The sequence below is a fragment of the Marmota marmota genome, unplaced genomic scaffold (assembly GCF_001458135.2).
Source record: "Marmota marmota marmota unplaced genomic scaffold, marMar, whole genome shotgun sequence".
Lineage (NCBI taxonomy): Eukaryota > Metazoa > Chordata > Mammalia > Rodentia > Sciuridae > Marmota > Marmota marmota.
In genome coordinates, this window is record NW_025999842.1 from 50,125,922 (window position 1) to 50,145,074 (window position 19,153).

The 19,153-nt window shown below is 35.2% G+C and overlaps 1 protein-coding gene across 11 annotated transcripts in view; it reads left to right on the plus strand.

Moving 5' to 3' along the window:
* The window catches only part of Eya4 (EYA transcriptional coactivator and phosphatase 4), a 266,666-nt gene that overhangs the window by 132,354 nt on the left and 115,159 nt on the right, over positions 1–19,153 (plus strand). For all 11 annotated transcript variants that reach the window (XM_048798491.1, XM_048798497.1, XM_048798484.1 and 8 more), the window contains one exon: positions 2,373–2,422. In XM_048798491.1, coding sequence (XP_048654448.1) covers positions 2,373–2,422 — 50 coding nt within the window. The remainder of the gene's footprint in view (positions 1–2,372; positions 2,423–19,153) is intronic.

The following is a 19,153-nucleotide window of genomic DNA, read 5'->3' on the forward strand; positions in this document are numbered from 1 at the left end:
ATATATATATATATATATATATCCACTTCAGTGGTCTGCATTGCCCAAGGTTAATTTCTAGACCCTTTAACTGGGTACCAGGACTTCATAAGGTGGTTTCCTGCCAAGCCCAGGACAGGGAAGTGCTGATGTTCTCCATGTGGAGTTTTCAAGAACCAGTTCAGAAATTGCTCCTTTTTTTCCCTTCCCTTCTTCTTTGAGATGGAGGAGTTTGTTTTGTAAACACAGCACTTCAGATACTTGTACCCTATACTAGTCACAGTATACTAAATACTACCCTTCCTTCATTCAACCACAAAGTGAACAAAAAATTCTAATTGCAACCATCTGGATGAAAGCATAGCTTTACCAATATCTGAAAAAAAATCTAATTTTTTACTTATACTAATTATTATTTAGAAGTCCAGGATTTCATGGGTACTAGATAGTAAAAGAATCAATAGATTTGTATTATAATTATTAGATTGGTATTATAATTAGTACTTTGAAAATGAATTAAAAAGAATCAGAACTTTCTGGTAAGTTTTTTGGAAAATGACGCTTTGGAAAATCAAGGGTAATAAAGAAAAAATGGTTTGTCAATAAGTCACAGGAAGCTTACCTGGCTCTGAGTCTTGCCGGGAGTGTATGTTTTTTGTTGTTGTTTTGTTTTTTTGTGGTGTTCTGGAGCTTCTCTGCCAGTCTCAAAGGTAAGTCACCATGGTCTTAAGGAAAGTAGGATTCATTTGGAGTGTTTTTTGTGTATCCATTGGGCAGATCAGATGGTTTCTGGTGGTGATTTAGAGGAAAGAACTAGTGGGAAGGAAGGATTGTATTTCCTGCTGTCTTTCCCATTTGGTTCCTATTTTTTTCTTGGACAAATTTTTAATGGACATGAGATTTTGGTGGATTTTCTGGTGAATTTTGTATCCACATTTTAAGAAAAGTATTCTTTCCCCACCTTTTCTGTCTTTTTCATTCTCTTTGTCCTTCTCCTTCTCTTCCTCTTTTTTCCCCTGCTCTTAAAAACATTTCTTCCTTCCTCTGTCTCCTGGTGCTAGAGTTCCATGGTAAGGGAACAAATAGAACAGAACGACAATCTCTTTGCTTCTCAGCTTGATTTTCCTATTGTGTAAATGTGTACACTGGAAGCAAAAGAGAGTACAAAGTTAATCAAGGAAATAATTGGTTTCCCAGATTACAAAAATGTCTATGATTGGAAATGAAAGCAAAAGACACAGATTTTTGAAAGTGTAGGGCTGTGTGTGTGTGTGTGTGTGTGTGTGTGTGTGCGCGTGTTAAGCATTCTTCTAAGTGTGTGTGTATGTTTTAAGCATTCTTTAAGAGGAGGAAAGAATTGCTTTGTGAGCTAGAAATACAATACTGTACAAGTTAAAACTTGTCCTTAGTGGTGCCTTTCATTTTGCAATTCACACCACATAAGTGTCTCTATGCAGTATATATCGAGTAGACTTTTTCACTTCCAAGTCACATATTAGAAGCTGAAACTGCTGGAATCCTGTGGGTTGCATAAATGGGCAGGCCATCACAATATGGATATCCGGAGTGTATGACAGTGGACTTGTAAATACATATTGTGCACTTTCCATATTAATGAAAGGATTTTTGAGGTTTATTCTACTATGAATACAATATACCTTTAAGACTATGGTATCAGAATAGGTATCTGGGCTTGATGTTAAATTTTGAAAGAAGATGGATATGTGCTTTCCCTTATTTAGAGGGTTACAACATACATCTCTTCAGAATGGATAGCATAGCCTGAAAAGCAAAAGTTATTCTCATTCTTTACCTTTCATAGGTTAGAAACCTCAAAATTGAAATATAGTCTGTGAAATATACTGCAAATATATGTGAAAAGTCTAGGAGCAATGCCTAAACTTAATTGATGTGCTGAGACATGTATAAAACATACAGTCATTGGATTAAGAAAATGAAAATTAATATATGAATGTTTTAGCTAACACTGTACTGTGCTCCAGAACCTGGTGTTTATTATTGTGTGCTTTAGTGGGAGACAGGAGCAGTATCCATTGGAAAAACACTTCCTAATGGACTAAGAACAGTATGGCTTTCTCGTTCCTAAGTGGGAAACATGGTTCTTTGGTTTCTTTGTTCCTCATTCGACTGGTCCCCAGCAATTTATGCTGAACATTTTACATACTGATGGAGACCAGCGAAGTGCATTTGGCAGCTGTTCATGGGATAATAATGAAATACACTATTTAGTACTGCATGCTGTTGCTGTAAAATGTGGGGAGTATTTTATAGAGACCTTGGTGAGCAGAGCTGTATCCACTTTAATAAGTGTGTGAACCTGAGTAAGGAAGTTATATTTTCATATGAGAATAACTACTACTTTTTTCTTACAGGTAAAGAAAACGTGCACAGATTCCGATGTTTCAGAACCTCAGAATTCCAGGTACAGTAAAATAAAGATTGAGACTCCTCTAAGAAAAATTGAAGCTTCAAAACTAGTAAAATTTTATATTATATATCAGGTACAACTGAGATTTGAAACACTGAGTTTGTTACAGAATTTGTGTGTGGAAATTACATATTACCTGGCCAGGGCACCATTAATGATAACATTAATAAAAAGAGATTGTGATTGAAGTTGGTTTTAAAGAATAACAACAAATCTCTAGAAATGATTGAAAAATATTCTCTTAGATGTCATATTAAGTTAAACTTCGTTTTTCAATCTGATCTTTTATAATGTATTTCTATCAGGAATTATGCTGGGTATTGAATAACAGTCAAATCTGTGTTTACCAAAAAATAAAAACCATAATATTTCTCTTTGTAATGAAACACTGCTAGATTTTTTAGAATACTATCAAATTAGTAAATGCAACATTAACTTGGCGTTCTCTCTTTGGTTGTTGGGAGCCGGTGGAACTGAGGAATCGAAGTATGAGACCACTTCACACAGGAACCTAGTGCTAGGGCTAAAGATGTAGCTCAATGGTAGAGTATTTGTTCAGGGCACACAAGGCCCTGGGTTCAGTCCTTACTGCTGAGGGATTTGCTAGTACTGAGTTGTTTGCTAGACCAGATGCCCAACATATGTTTTAATCTCACCATTCTCCTTCTTTCATTTCCATATTCAGGCCTGAATTTAAAACGGTTAAGTAAAAGTATTATAAATACCATGACAATAATAAACTTATGTTCTTAATCTGATGCTAATGATATGACTTACCTTAATAGATTAAGAAATTCGCATTTAATTGTGAGTTGGTACTAGTTATTTTGTCCTTCTTCACATAGCATATGATGGGTGTAGTGATTCTCTTAGTACAACAAAGGAATACAGATCTCAGTAAAATATTTATGGTACCATGATTTCCTTTTGGATAGCTAGATTGTATTATGTACCATCCATTTACCATTCAATAACTTTTCCTTTATTTTACACAGCATGATGTTCCTATAATTGATTCCTCTACATGTTAAAGTGATTGTATGTGATCTTTTCCTTTGGATCATTAAGGGCAATGTAATATGATATAGGATTATTGACATTCAATCTTTGTTCTTTATAGTTAGTTATCAAAATGGAACTAAATAAATTTATCTTGTTGGAACATTAAGAAATGGGTGAACAAAGATATCCCCCCTACCCAATGAATCCTAATCTAATATGCAGAGAAGGGAAGGTGAAAGCTATATTCCTTGTAGGGACTTCCTTCCTGATCATTTTGCTGACCTTTATGAGTAACCAATCTGTGAATTACTTTGCAAGGATTATATACATTGATAAATTAGTAAAGTGCATGTCTTGAGGATTAGTAGAAAAAAGAGAACAATCATCTTCATTATATATCGATTTTTTTACATTTGAAGCCACTCAGGAATTTTGACATATAATTTTATACTTAAGTAAAATTTAAGTAGCAGAATGCTTCCAAATTGATTCGGTGTTCATGAAGTCATCAGTATGTTAGAGAAGAAACAGAGTTTAGTGCTTAATGAGTTTAATCTTAGAATGACATCATTTTTTTTTTCAATGTAGAAAATTCCAATCTGTATGACCTCAAGAGTAATAGTTTTAGGGCTGGGGATGTTAGCTTATTGGTAGAATGCTTGCTTAGTGTGTGGGAGGCTGTTTGTTCAATTCCCAAGCACTGAAAAATAAAAGTGAGAGGAAAAACATAACTTTACTTTTAAGATAAATAATGGCTATTTTAAGAGACTGTTAAAATATATCACATTATTTAACAATATGTATCTCTGTGAAATTGAAAATTAGCTGCTGTGAAATTGAAATTAGCAGTTGTTGAATAGAAATTAGCAGTTGTTTTCCATGGACCAGCTACTCTTAAAATTACTGGATGTGCAATATACATGGGTAAAATCAGACAAATCACTTTCTAAAAACTTTAAAACTTTGTGCAGTTGAAAACAAATAAACAAACAATCTTATTAAAACCCGATATGGAAAAGCCTTTGAGAACCTCTGGGCTTTCTTATTGGTTCAAGGCTGCCCAGATGTTCTGGCAGTACTGATCTCTCTCCTTTTACTGGTACACTGCCCAGTCTCCACACTCCAGTTACTGTCAGTGACAGAAGATGTGGCTCTTCTCGGATCCTGTATTTATTCAGCAATATTAGGTCTGAGAGTACTGAAAGTGGTACTCAGTTAATGTAATGATGGAACACAAAGAAAATAATTAATTATGCTAAAGAACACTAATTATGCTAAAGAATACTCTGCAATGAAATAATGACTACTGGATAGTTCGCTCATCAGAGATAGCTTAAAGTAGTTTTTATTATATGCATGTATAGAAAGTTCTGTTTTTATAACAATTATCAAAAAATAATAGACACTAAGCAGTATTATTTTATTATATATAGATATGGATACTTTTTTTGCCCATTAAGACCACAAGCATTCACAGTCTCTCTTTCCCATTTCTGATCCACCCTTGTGTGTGTGTCTTTGTGTGTGTGTATGTGTGTGTGTGTGTGTGTATGTGTGTGGTATGAGATAGAAACTCAGTTGAGATTTAAAATTTAAAACCTGCAGCTTAGTAATTCCATTCTATATAAATCTTAAGAATTGAACTCAGAATGAAGTACTGTCTCAGCATAAAACATAAGCTAGAGACCCACTACCATACCAAATGCTGCCTCACTCGGAACCCGAAGCAAACGTCATTCATTTATTTAGCTAGCTTTACAGTGTGTTGGTTTTGGATTCAAAATGATTAGAATAGATGCAGATGGAAAGTGTTTTTATAGTAGGGAAGTAATTAAATTGGGTGTGGAGACTTTGTTAGAATCCTCAGAGTGACATATGTGTATCAGCAAATTCTTTGTCTTGCTTGGCCTTAATTCCTCTTTTGGAAAGAAATGCTTGGGCTGCAGATGTAACTGGCAGATTGGGGAAAAGAGAATGTATAAACCCATGCAATGTGAGTAGGGCAAAACCATCTTCTTAGGAATAAGATAGTATGTATACACTAAAAGCCAGACATCAGGGACAGTATTTGCAGTTTCCTTGAACTATTAAACTTGATGTCCTATGGAAAGGGATATAAAGTGCTTCATATAAAAATTTACTCCACTTGAATGTTTTTCGTTTTTTTTTTCTTCTGTGTTGTTAACTATGTCCAGATTATACTCTTATTGGCCTTTGTTCTTAAAACTAATATTAACCATAAAATATATACCTGAAAAAACTAAAATTTATAATTTTTGTCATGTTTTACCTTACTTGAAAATTAAGTCTGCTACTAGATAGAGCATCTTAAGTGATAAACAGAAACATTTTTAAGTTTGTTTTTTTCTATATTCATGGTGAATTCATTCATGTGGATTTGTTCCTCCTTCAAGTCACTCAAAAAATAATGTTCATGGTTCTTGTTTAATATAATAGGTGGTTCCTAGATAAGTGAATATTTTAGCAGATGTTTCCATGAATATCCTTTTTTAAAAAACCTTTCTATTTTTTATTTCAAATATTAAGTGAAGATATAAGATATAATTTATTTCATACTTTAATTGTATTCTGTATAAATATCTTAGAATGCTACTCTGTTACAGTGGCCTCCATAATACCAATTGGGTTCCTTTCATGATCTTTGTTCTGCTTCTCTATGTCTTTTCTCTTTTGGACCTCTGACTAGTAAAACATTTTCACTAAGAAGAGTTCAGAGACATAGAAAGGAAATGCAACTCAAATTAAGCAATTTCATTTTATACTTGTTTGGTTAACTAAGAAGTAAAAGAAATTATAAATTTTGGTGAAATTGGACTGTGATGTGACTTCTAGAAATTACACCAAATCTTTTCTGTTATAGCTTTGTCTCACCCTGCCCTCAATATCACCAGTAGAATAGAGTAATGAGATCCAAGGGAGAATATTAAAGTAGAGGAAGTACTTCTAGGTACAGAGGAACTAATATGGTAGTTTTTCCATTTGTAGAGAAAAAAGAAGATTTTGTGTGTAATGGTGAGGGTTGGCTCTTATCTATTTCATAGGTTAAAGAAATTGAGTTTGCTGAGAACTCAGTGGTTACCTGAAATTGTCAGGGGCCTTGACCTATGTCTTCTTGCTCTGGACTTGATTAACTTCACAATTATTAAGTGAATGGCAACATGACTGTCCAACTTTAAAGAAGCTTTGAAATTAATTTTGCTTTAATAGCTAGTATTTCAGTGAGCCTCAAGAAGTTTATCTATTGAAGATCTAAGTGTAAAAGCTTAAAAATGCAATTAATTCATCTTATTTAAATAGTTGTGATTTAGCAGTATAACAGTTAAAGTATTAAGTTATGCATATTTATTTGCCAGCAAAATAACTTTTGCAGTGCTTCCAAAAGACTGAAATATTTATCTGCCTATAATTGCCTGCTTAAAAATTAAATAGTATGTTGTTTTTCACAGCAGGGAAAGCTCAGGGCCCTTCATGCATATTATTTTACTGTGTCAAATCTGAGGTCTGTCTAGCCCAATATTCTGTCTCCAAGATGCATAAAAAAAAAAAAAATCATGACTTCCAGGTTGCAGTTCCTCAAACTTGAATATTTTGGGATGTAGTTCTAATAAACCCTAGATTCTCTCAGTAACACAATCTGACTGTACAGTCCATGGAATTATGTAACCATTTGTTGGGCATAGTCATGTTATTAGCATCCACTGGTTTTTCCTATTAAACACAGAAAATTACTAATCACATTGCAAACTATTTATCAAGTATTTCTAGTTATTTAAAACCACTTCCTTTAAGTTATATGGTTATACTTCTGAAAATGAGAGATGATTGATGGATAGATAGATATTCTAAGAATGTGATTTAATTTCCTTTTGACTTATTTAACATGAGTCGTATTCTAATTTAATCCTTTTATTCCCGATTTGGGCAGTGTTTTGTCTAGTTTCAAAGTGTGAGCTTGTGTGGGTTCCTCTCCATTGTCTTCATTTAGGCTGGTATTCGCTGGAGGTTTTTTGGAATCCACTTTTCCTTTTCTGGCATATGTTGACAGATTCCTACAGGTGTGGATGCAGCTGGAGTCCTGGATGAGGATGAATGATGTGTTCTGTTTTGCCATTTTTAACTATACCCTCAGTAGCTACCATATCTTTACCTTTGGGTCGTGGTAGCATTCTGAGCTGACTTCCTCAGAGAAGTCTCTGAGGTATCTAACTAAATCCCTGATAGCAGTGACAATTGAAGATTTTAATACCAGTCTCAAAATTTAAATTATTGTTTTCTAAATGTCTTATTATATATGTGTGCTGTCAATCTTTTTTTCTGTCTCATTGGAAACTCCTAGTAATTTATCCTTACTGGAAGCAGAGTTTAATGCTATCTTTATACTTGTTGATTTCTTTGTTTTTCCTGCTAGAGTTAATCTTCCAAGATTAAATGAGTAAGCAGATGAGAGTAAAATAATATGAGTGAAAGGCATGTACATATTGCTTCTCACAGAATAATTGATCTCTAAACATTGACATTGAACAAGACTCATCCTTTAACCTATTAAGGGAGGCAGAGAGGCTACCATTAAGACCTTACCATTTATACCTCTTCATTCAGATAATTGTTTGGCCTTTGCTTCACTGTCTTCACATCTTTTATTCTTGATTTTTTTTTTTTTTGCTTTCTTTTTATTTCTTGTCTTTTCCCACATTATCTCTGTTCACAACTCTTGCCATGGTTTGGACCTTAGCATGTTCTGCTCACCAGAAACTGAAACGGAAGGTGTGTTTTATAAATGAAGAATCCCATGTGATTCATGTGAAGAAATAGTAGAGGAGACTGGAAACTAGGTAAGTTAGCACAGATCGTGGCTGGCTTGAATTCAGTTGTTTTAGATCACACTCTTATAGGCTGTAGCTATAAATACAAGCCAGTTAAGGCAGAGAAGGAGAGGTTTGTTTTATGTTGCTCTGTTGTCATTTTGTTCTTTTAAACTCAGATATAATTTCTTAGAGAACTTATGAGGGTATGTTGAATCTCAGAAGGTGAAGACCTGGGGTTGCCCTCTTGTTCATGTCTGGACAGTACTTGTGCTATCTCTCCTAGTGGCTTCAGTATCTCCGTCTCTCAGGATACAAACTGATTGATCAGCCTGATTTTTCTCCAGGCCCCACAGTAGGAGGATGTGTGATTTGTACATTTACCTCTTTAGCCTCCCAGGTGGAAAAGTCTCTCTCTTTATCTCAGTTCCAGACTTCTAGGGAAGGGCATGGTTATCAGAGAGGCATGGTCACAAAGCAGAAGTGTGGCTTTTAGTGGACCTGACCAGGTGTGTATGAATGAGGTATGGAAGAACTTCCAGGAAAGGGATGCTGAGCTCATAACCCAACAAGTGGCCTTTACCTTCCACCACTTTCCTTTATCTAACCCCCAACCTCCATGCTTTCCTTTATATAATCCAGCATGTTTTAAGGAAACTGAAAACACATCCCCATTCCTTAATTAGATATAATCCAATGACTACTCATCTCACTAGTATGGAGACTTATTTCATAGGTGAGACATTTATAACTATGATCTGCAAAGTGAATATTATTGTTCTAGGTAGACCTTTAAGGGCAGTGGCAGCCAAACTTCCAGGTAAGAACAGTTCCATTTACCTCTGTGTGAAGACTTTTACCAAGCATGGGCCTTCCCTGTGCTCATCTCCAGGTTGATCAGTTAGTATCCAATGGACCCTGTCCTCTGCTCTCAAATGCCAGTCTGAATGTGAATTGCTTTCTGCATTTTCTATTATGAATCTAGTTGATGGGTTGTTTGTTTAATGCATTTAATTAATGTTGTTTAATTAATTTTTACTATAGTTTAAATTATTTACCTTTCTGAGGGCAATTTTACCAAAATTAATATCTAAATCTGAACTTTTAAAACACTCCTTAAGAATTAGAACCAGCAATCAGTAGCCAGGAACCCAAATTTGAAATTTTGGCAAGCCTTCTTATAGGCATAAAGAGGTCACCAATAGATTTCTGATCAGGTTATAATAGAGCAATGTGTGCGTGATTACAGAGCAGATGTGACATAGGCACTTAGAGGCCGGGACGCCAGCTAGGAGACTGACTTCAGAGGCCCCAGAGAAAGTTTAGCAAGTTGTCCTTATTTTCAGAGACACTGCACATTATTTTTTCTTGTGATTGAAGCACATTTTCCAAACTGTCTACATTGAATATTTCTTTCTTTTGTTCTAAGTATATGGATATGTATATGAAATGGTAGATTTGGCCTGAAATGTACATAATGGCTGTGAGAGGGTTCTGGCCTCTTTTTCCTGACAGTTACATTATTCTCCAGTGATGCTAAAAGGCCTGACTTCCCCACAGGTATAAATGTTAATTGTAGAAAATTGCTGTGTTTCTTGTCAACCTCTCCCACAGTAAACTAAGCTCATATGAAATCTTATGAAACAGTCTTTCTGGAGATTGTTAGTTGCTTGGTGCTTGGGATCAAACCCAGTGCTTTATGCATGCTAAATGTGTGCTGTATCACTGAACTACATCCCTGTCTAGTGACTTTTATCCAAAGGACCTAACCAGTTAAAAAAAAAAAAAAGAAAGAAAGAAAGAAGAAAAAGAAAGAAAAAAATTGCATCACAGGGAATTAAAATTGTTGCAAATGGGAGTCATGCCCATTTCTTGAGCACATAGCATATCAGCTGGTGGTCCGCTTAGGAGGTACTGAACTGCCATATATCCTATGGTCATTCTAGACTTGGGGCATTATTAGTGAAGAATAATAATAAACTTGATGTAAGTAGAAACATAGAAACTTTTTGGGTCCCTCTTCAAGGTGGAAGAAATACGATCTGATGGCTTTCCTTTCAGCAATTCAGTTACAGCAACACCTATTTTTGCCCTTAAACTTGCTATCGATCAGGCATCTACTATGTGACAGGCATTGTTTGAGATAATTTAGTGAACAAAACAGGAAGTGTATATTGACAATGAAGTATTCTAGAAGGTAATTAGGAGAGCATTGTGAGCAATAGATGATTTTTAAATTGGATGAGCAACTCCAAAGAGAACAATACCACTAGGATGGAGTGAGACCAGAATTTAAGATCTGAAATAACAATATTCTAGAAAAAAACTGCCATTTCTCACCTATCCAGGATTTTGAGACTATTTACATGAAATTTTATTAAATGTGTTGCAAATACATTTTTCTTCCTCTCTCAAATACTACAGGATGGAACTGTTCCCAGGCAGGACACCTCCCTCTGCCACACCTCACACCCTCCAGGACCAAATCTTTGTCCTGATTGGAGGACTTCACCAGCCAAGCCTTTGGAAAAAAATAAAAATAATAAAACTCCTTAAAGTTTGTGTCTTAAGATAGATGAGGGTTTAGTGCAATCCCCAAAATCTGAGTTCTAAAGATACAGAGATTCTCCTCATTATATCATCATATTTCAGTTGTCTTAGCAACCTACAGTGTTTTCATTTGTTTTTCAATAATCCAGTGAATGAATGTGGTCTTGGTTCATGTGTTTATGAAATTTTAGCACCTGATACTTGATGTCTTTTGAGTTATTTTACTGGGCCAAACAGTGATCTTTCTATTCTTAAAATTCATGTAACTAAAATTGAATTTGAATTTTCTTCAATATGTGAATTTCTAATGAAAGACTATCTAAGAATAGTTGAAAATATGTATATATTCTTATATTTTAAAAATGCTCTCATTTTAATTGTAGTTAATTTCTAAGGCTCCACAAACTTGGCAAACTCAGTTATCTCATAGTCCTTTCCCACACAGTCATACCTGAGAACTGCTGAGAAACAAGAAAAACCTATGACACATCTAGGTGTCTTTGAGTTTTCTCAGAGTAAGTTTTTCTCTTTCTGTGCACCTAAGTCTAAACTGCAAACAATTCCTTTTTCCTACTAACAGGAGCATTCAAGTATCTGGATCATTTGGGGTATTTTTGTCAGTCTGCATCCTATACCTAGCCCAGTATCTCGCACGTAGTAGGAGTGCAATAAATTTTTATGTGAATGAATGAATGAGCAGTTAGTTTTTCCTTTTGGATAAGGGGGAAATTCTTCATATTTTTACCTATAAAGTTGTTACTACTGTATGCCATGTAATAACTAATGAAGTTTAAACGTTATTTGTGAACAAGATCAAATTTAAGAGGGACATTTAAATTTACTATAAAAGGTAGGGTAACTTTATTTCAAGTTTGTTCAAGTACAATCCCAATTTACAGTTGCTATCCCAGCATCCCTTACTTTCAGAGAAATCTAGTTTGAATGATAAATAGTGGATTTAACTTAATTAAAATCTTCATGGCCTTAGCAAACTTTTCAAGATAAAAAACGTAATAATTTCTCGTTTTCTATCCTTCCCCACTTCCCTTTTTTTTTCTCATCTTCTCTATCTTATCTTAGGATGATTTTTATAACAGAGCATGGGCACTTGTATCTTTAAAGAAACACAATATGTGAAAATGCTCCTTAAAGTAAAAGACCGCTCAAGAAATAACAGTTTTTGTAGGCTTAATTTAAGTAGGAAACATATCTGTTGCATTCTGTCACATAAATAATTCCTAGAAATTTTATACTTCTCAAAACTAATACCACCTTCTCACGAACACACACAGTGTTATTACATCGTCATTACAAGAAGGGATCCAGTCTTATCTTCTATATTTTCCCTGTGTCACCCATTCTCTCACTCTCTGTTATTCTTCACATGCAGATCCAAAGTCCCAAATAATAGGGGTGTGAGATATCACGCTAGAGCTGGGAAAGGAGTGATGAATGTGAGCTGGCAGAATGCCGAGACAGATGCACAACACCCATGCTGTGGCAGCTGCCATACTGCAGATCATCGATGTTAGACAGGAGCATCACACATAACTTCAGATGGGAGGCAACACCAGGCTGATGTGCTCAGACATGACCAACACTGACCATCATGTTGCACATGTGCTCTTGGCATAGCTATCAGCTTAGGCATTCTTATAATTATTTTAGAAAAGTAATGATGAAAATCAGGGTATAGAGAAGACAGATGAGACTTGTGAGTGCATGTGGGCATGTGCAATGTGACTGAAAGTTGGATGACCTGTCAGATTTCTCCAAGGGGCATTTGGAAAGGTCCATTCTCTGTTACGTGGGACAGACCAGCACAAATGCAGGATGATCTGATACTACCCTCTTATAGGTCTCAGTCGTAGCCCATCACTGTGAGAATCCCAGCTTCCTGGCAGTTTTCAAACATTTCAAAGCTACTCAACATGCATGACTGGTCAGAGAAGGCTGCTGGTGTCTCTGGACTGGGAAAGACTTGGGAAATTCAAGGCTTAGAAAATGGTGTTAGTTGAAGCCAGCCTTTTGAGGGCCCAGACTGAGTGCTTTAGCTTTCCTGGAAAGGACATTTTCTTCTGCAGCATCTGACAGTTAAACCCAGGCATGGCTCTTGCAGACACTTGGCAATGAAGCAAGGACATCCTTGTGACAGTGTAGGCAGCAAAGCAGAATTCATCAATACCTCAGAAAAACAACCCAAGGTGAGTATCCCAATAACAACACTTGACTGTAGGTGAGGCTTAGACAGAGTCAATAAGCTTCAGAGCCTGAATTCAAGGCCATTTCCTGACCTTGGGAGAGGAGTAAGGTAAAGTTTTAGAATTCTTTCCAAAATTCCAGTTTTTCAACTGTCTTTTTACTTGTTCTGTTCATTGCAATCTATCAGTTCTGTTCCATCTAACAGGTTCTTGATAGACGAGCATATGGATTTTTTTATAAAATTGAATTTTACTTTGTGGAAAAGTGTTATTGTTGTTTTTGTTTTTGTTTTTTAATTCATGTGATGGAACTTAGTGATATTTGATGAATATTGGAAATAGTTGGCTTTTCACATATTAATAACACCTCTTCATATATTATTTGTCAGTACAATACTCTAGCCAGGGGTTGGAAATCTTTGGAACTGACTTATTTTCCTTGCACATATGGTATACAGCCGAATTCCTCACATTCATCCTTCATGTGTCCTTTCTCCCGTGGCCCTGAATCCAGAGCCCATTAAGTTAAGGAACTGAGTAGCTGCTGCATGTTTTGTGTTAAATAAAGGAGATATAAATGGAAAAAAAAAAAAAGAGTCTGGTGCAAGTACTAGGCCTTGTTCTTGGGTCAAGAATTGGACGAATAGCAAAAGAATGTACCTACCCCTGTGTGCAATCCCTGCAAGCGACCAAACTAGTTTTACAAACCCTGTGAATTGATTCTGTGTGCCTGGGAGGGAGGGCTATTGAGATTAATTTACTTAAAGTATTTTGAGGTTTTGTTTTCGTTTTTTACTTTCTGTAAATAATCTTACCCCTTTTTAGAGAGGGAGAATTTTGTGTAATGGATTTTTTTTTAATTAGATTGAATGTTGACAACCAAATTGAATCTATTATGAGTGGTTGAATTCTTTCTAAATGAGTGACTATGAGAACAGGTTTCAGTCTTTTTCTTATTTTGGGCACCTGACTTTTTTTTTTTTTCCCAACTACTTCCTTTTCTCTTCATTATCATGTTGCTTTGACCCAGTTGACTTCTCTGTTTATTTTTTCAGTAATAACAGAACCTCAGAGTCTGCCTTTTTTTATTTATTTATTTTTTATTTCTAAGACTTCTTCAACCAATCCTTTTGCATACATGCTATGGAAGGTTCATCTGAAAACTCTGGGAAGCCTCTAAATTGGTAGAGTCCAGAATTTCATTGACAGTATGAACATTTCTTTGGTAAACTGGCCATACTGTAGAAATGGGAAGGACAGGCTTTCTAAGTGAAGTCCTGCCATGGCTCCTTTGATTAAAAAAAAAAAAAAAAGAAAAAAAAGCAATTTGTGGGTTAAAATTGGTTTCAGTAAAATCTTACCCTCAAATGAAACCTGTGGTGTATGTACAGGGAAGAAAAAAAACCTGGTGTGATTGTTACCTTCTGTAGGAGGAAAGTGGACGGACCTGGAGAGCATCCTGTTAAGGGAAATAAACCAGACTAAGAAAGCCAAAGGTCACATGTTCTCTTCATATGTGAAATCCAGAGAGAAAAACATAAGAGAGAAGACTTCGTGAAAGTAGAAGGGAGACGAGTAAAGGAGAAAAGGGGGGTCAGGAGGGAAGAGGGGGATAAAAGGAGAAGTACTGGGGAATGAAATCAATCAAATTATGTTATGTGAAACTCATTATTATGTGTAAATATCATACACCAGTAAAATTAAATAAATGGAACAAATAATAAGGAGAAAACAATAACAAAGACATTATAAAGCATGTGAATGAGGGTGAATTAAATAAATGCAAGGTATGACATCACAACATGGTTATTGGTCTTTGGGCTAAAATGTGCCCTGCCATGATTGTTGACCATCAACTATCATCACCACCCCACCGGCCTCATCCCATTTAGACCAGCACCAACCAGCTCAGTGGGGCCCACAGCGGGTCATGGTCGGTGCAGATCAGCATCAGATCAGCCTGCTTTGCTGGTAGAGTTTCTGAGCATAATTTGTACATTCTCAGTATCTTTTCCTTATCAGACCAAGTATATTTTTAAATTATTCTAATTAGTTATATATGACAGTAGAATGCATTTTGACACATCATACATAGTGTAACGTCTCATTCTTCTGGTTGTACAAAATGTAGAATCACACTGGTCATGTAATCATATATGTATATAAGGTAATAATGTCCGATTCATTCTACTATCCTTCCTGCACCCATCACCCCTCCCCTCTGCCTAATACAGAGTACCTCTATTCTTCCTTAGCTCCCCTCCCTTATTGTGAATTAGCACCCATATATCAGAGAAAACATTCAGCCTTTGTTTTTTGGGGATTGGCTTATTTCACAGTATTATATTTTCCAGTTCCATATATATTGGAAAAAGAAGAGACTCATTATTCTTCTTAAAGAAGAATTAAATTATGGCAAATGCCATAATTTCATTCTTCTTTAAGGCTGAGTAATACTCTATTGTGTGTGTGTGTGTGTGTATGTATGTATGTGTGTGTGTGTGTGTGTGTGTGTATATATATATATATATATATATATAATATTTTCTTTATCCATTCATTTGTTGAAGGCATATAGGTTGGTTCCATACTTTAGCTATTGTGAGTTGAGCTGCTATAAACATTGATGAGGCCATGTCACTGTAGTTTGCTGATTTTAAGTCTTTGGGGTATAAACCAAGGAGTGGCATAGCTGGGTCAAATGGTGGTTCCATTCCAAGTTTTCTGAGCAATCTCCATACTGCTTTCCATAATGGTTGCACCAATTTGCATTCCCACCAGCAATGTATGAGTGTACCTTTTGCCCAACATCCTCGCCATCATTTATTGTTGTTTGTATTCTTGATAATTGCCATTCTGACTGGATTTGCATTTTTCTAATTGCTAGAGATGTTGAACATTTTTTTCATATATTTGTTGATCCATTATTTTCTTCTTCAGTGAAAAGTTTGTTCAGTTCCTTAACCCATTTTTTGACTAGGTGGTGGTGGTTGTTGTTGTTATTATTATTATTATTTGGTGTTGAGTGTTTTATATATCCTGGAGATTAATTCTATATCTGAGGTGCATATGGTAAATATTGTCTCACATTCTGTAGGCTCTCTCTTCACATTATTGATTGTTTCCTTTGCTGAGAAGAAGCTTTTCATTTCAATCCATCCCATTTATTGATTCTTGATTTTACTCCTTGCACTTTTGAAGTCTTATTAAGGAAGTCAAGTCCTAAGCTGAAATGATGAAGATTTGGGCCTACTTTTTGTTCTATTAGGTACAGAGTCTCTATTCTAGTGCCTAAGCTTTTGATCCACTGCGAGTTAAGTTTTGTGCATGGTGAGAGATAGAGCTTTAATTTCATTTTGTTATATATGGATTTCCAGTTTTCCCAGCTCCATTTGTTGAAGAGGCTATCTTTTCTCCTGTGAATGTTTTTGGCACATTTTGTCTAATATGAGATAATTTTATTTATTTGTGTTTGTCTTTGTGTCTTCTATTCAGTACCACTGGCCTACTTGTCTGTTTTGGTGCTAATACCATGCCATTTTTGTTATTATGACTCTGTAGTATAGTTCAAGGTCTGATACTGTGATGCTTCCTGCTTCACTTTCCTTGCTAAGGATTGCTTTGGTTATTCTGAGTCTCTTCTTTTTCCAAAGGAATTTCATGATTGCTTTTTCTATTTCTATGAAGAATGTCATGGGATTTTAATAGGAATTGCATTAAATCTATATAATGCTTTTGGTAGTATGGCCATTTTGACAATATTGTGTCTTTCCAAAAGCATGGGAGATCATTCTATCTTCTAAGGTCTTTTTCAATGTATTCCTTTAGTGTTCTATAGTTTTCATTGTAGAGGTCTTTCACCTCTTTTGTTAGATTGTTTCCCAAGTATTTTATCTTATTTTATTTTGTTTAATTTTATTGAGTCTGAATGGGTAGTTTTTCTAATTTCTCTTACATTGGATTCATCACTGATGTATAGGAATGTGTTTGATTTATGGGTCCTGATTTTATACCCTGCTACTTCTATGAATTCATTTATTAGTTCTAGAAGTTTTATGGTGGAATTTTTGGATCTTCTAAATATAGAATCATGTCATCAACAAATAATGATGATCTGAGTTCTTCTTTTACTATTTGTATCCCTTTAATTTCTTTCTTCTTCATAATTCCTTTGACTAGAGTTTCTAGGACTATGTCAAATAGAAGTGGTGATAGAGGACATCCTTGTCTTGTTCCAGTTTTTAGAAGGAATGCTTTCAATTTTTCTCCATTTAGAATGATGTTGGCCTTGGGTTTAGCAGAGATAGCTTTTACAATGTTGAAGTATGTTCCTACTATCCCTAGTTTTTGTAGTGTTTTGAGCATCAAGGGACCAAGTATTTCTTTTTAAAGATTTTTTTTTAGTTGTAGATGGACAAATACTTTTATTTTATTTATTTTTTTAATGTGGTGCTGAGAATCAAACCCAGTGCCTCACACATGTTAGGTGAGTGCTCTGAGTGCTCTACCACTGAGCTACAACCCCAGCCCGATAGATCAAGTATTTTTATGTGATAACATTTTAAAATTTTTGTAAACTATTCAATTTGGAGCAACCATAAATTACCTTTCATGAAGCACTAGTGAACTGAAGAAAACTACTTTTATTAAACTAGTACTTTATTTTTGGCCCCTTTTCAAGTAAAAATCACTGTGAGAAACAAATATTCAATATGATTCATTATCTGATTAGTTCACAGAATCAAGATGTTGGTGTGTGACACATAAAAGTGGGAAAGTTAGGGGGTTAAAAGCTGGTTGATACAATCTTGTGAAGGAAAAAAAGATCCAGTGAGGCCACTTATGTTGTAAATCAAGAGTATGTTTTCAGTGCAGATATTTTCTAATGATTCATAGGAGAATGTTTCAACTTTGACTACATCTGCTGAAAATAAAAATGTAAGTAGTTGGGAAGCATTTAATTCTGACAGGAGTCTGTACTGTGGCGTGACACAAAGTTCACATTAAATGACAATAGTTTTGTATTTTATCTGTCTCTAAAAGTAGTCTCTTGACTTCTAAAGATGTGAACCACAGTTTTTCTGCTGCACATTACAGAAGTAACTGGCAATGTGCCGGTAGGATTTCCAGAGTAGGTTTCTTAAAATAATATCAATGGGAAGATATTTGTTTAATGTTAGAGTGTAAATTTCTGCCACAGTTTAAACAAAATTAAATAGATAGTCAAAAGAGGAGCTCTTGTATAATTGCCAGGAAAACATGAATGGAAGGAGCAGTTGGGCAGTGACATCTGAAAAGATAGAAACCAGTGTTCCCAAAGGCCAGAGTGTTCACAAGGGTTCCTTGCCTCATTCTCTGACACTGTGTGGTGGTTGTTTCTGAATTGCACATCTGAATATCAGCATATTTATCTACATATTTCTAGCCTGTGGGTGTGTGCTTTCATAGTTTCTACTTAAGAGTTTCATATTAAAATGGCACACACTTAATACATATTATGTGCAAAAAACATTATTTTGTCATTTTGCTAGTGAACCATTAGTAGTGCATTAGTAGTACACTGTCACTAAAGTATAATCTAATACAGATATAAGGTAGAAAGTGGGGGCTGGGGTTGTGGCTTGGTGGTAGAGCACTTGCCTAGCATGTGTGAGACACTGGGTTCGATTCTCAGCACCACATATATAAAGGCCCATCAACAATCAAAAAATATATTTTAGAAAAAGTTAGAAAATGACATGCAAATTCTCTTATGTAAATAGTCAATGCCATTGTAAGGATTTTTGCTTAGCAACAGCTGTGAAAATAGAGAATAGTATTGTGATAGTATTGTGCCCTGGACACAATGAGTGATATTATGCTCAAGTCAAGGATAGTAATACAGTACAGGAAGTATAATTGGCTCCCTTCTCTTTTAACAACATTAATTTTTAGATATCTAGATTTCTATATTCTATTTAAGTTTAAATTAACTTTAATTAGCATCTGTCCCTTTTTGTGTTAAATTGTAGACTTTTCTACCAGATTGGCTTAAATTTTAATCAATTCTGACTTTTTTTTTTTTTTTTTTTGGTACCAGAGATTGAACCCAGGGGCAGTTAACAACGGAGCCATATAACCAGCCTTTTTTTTTTTTTTTTTTTTTTTTT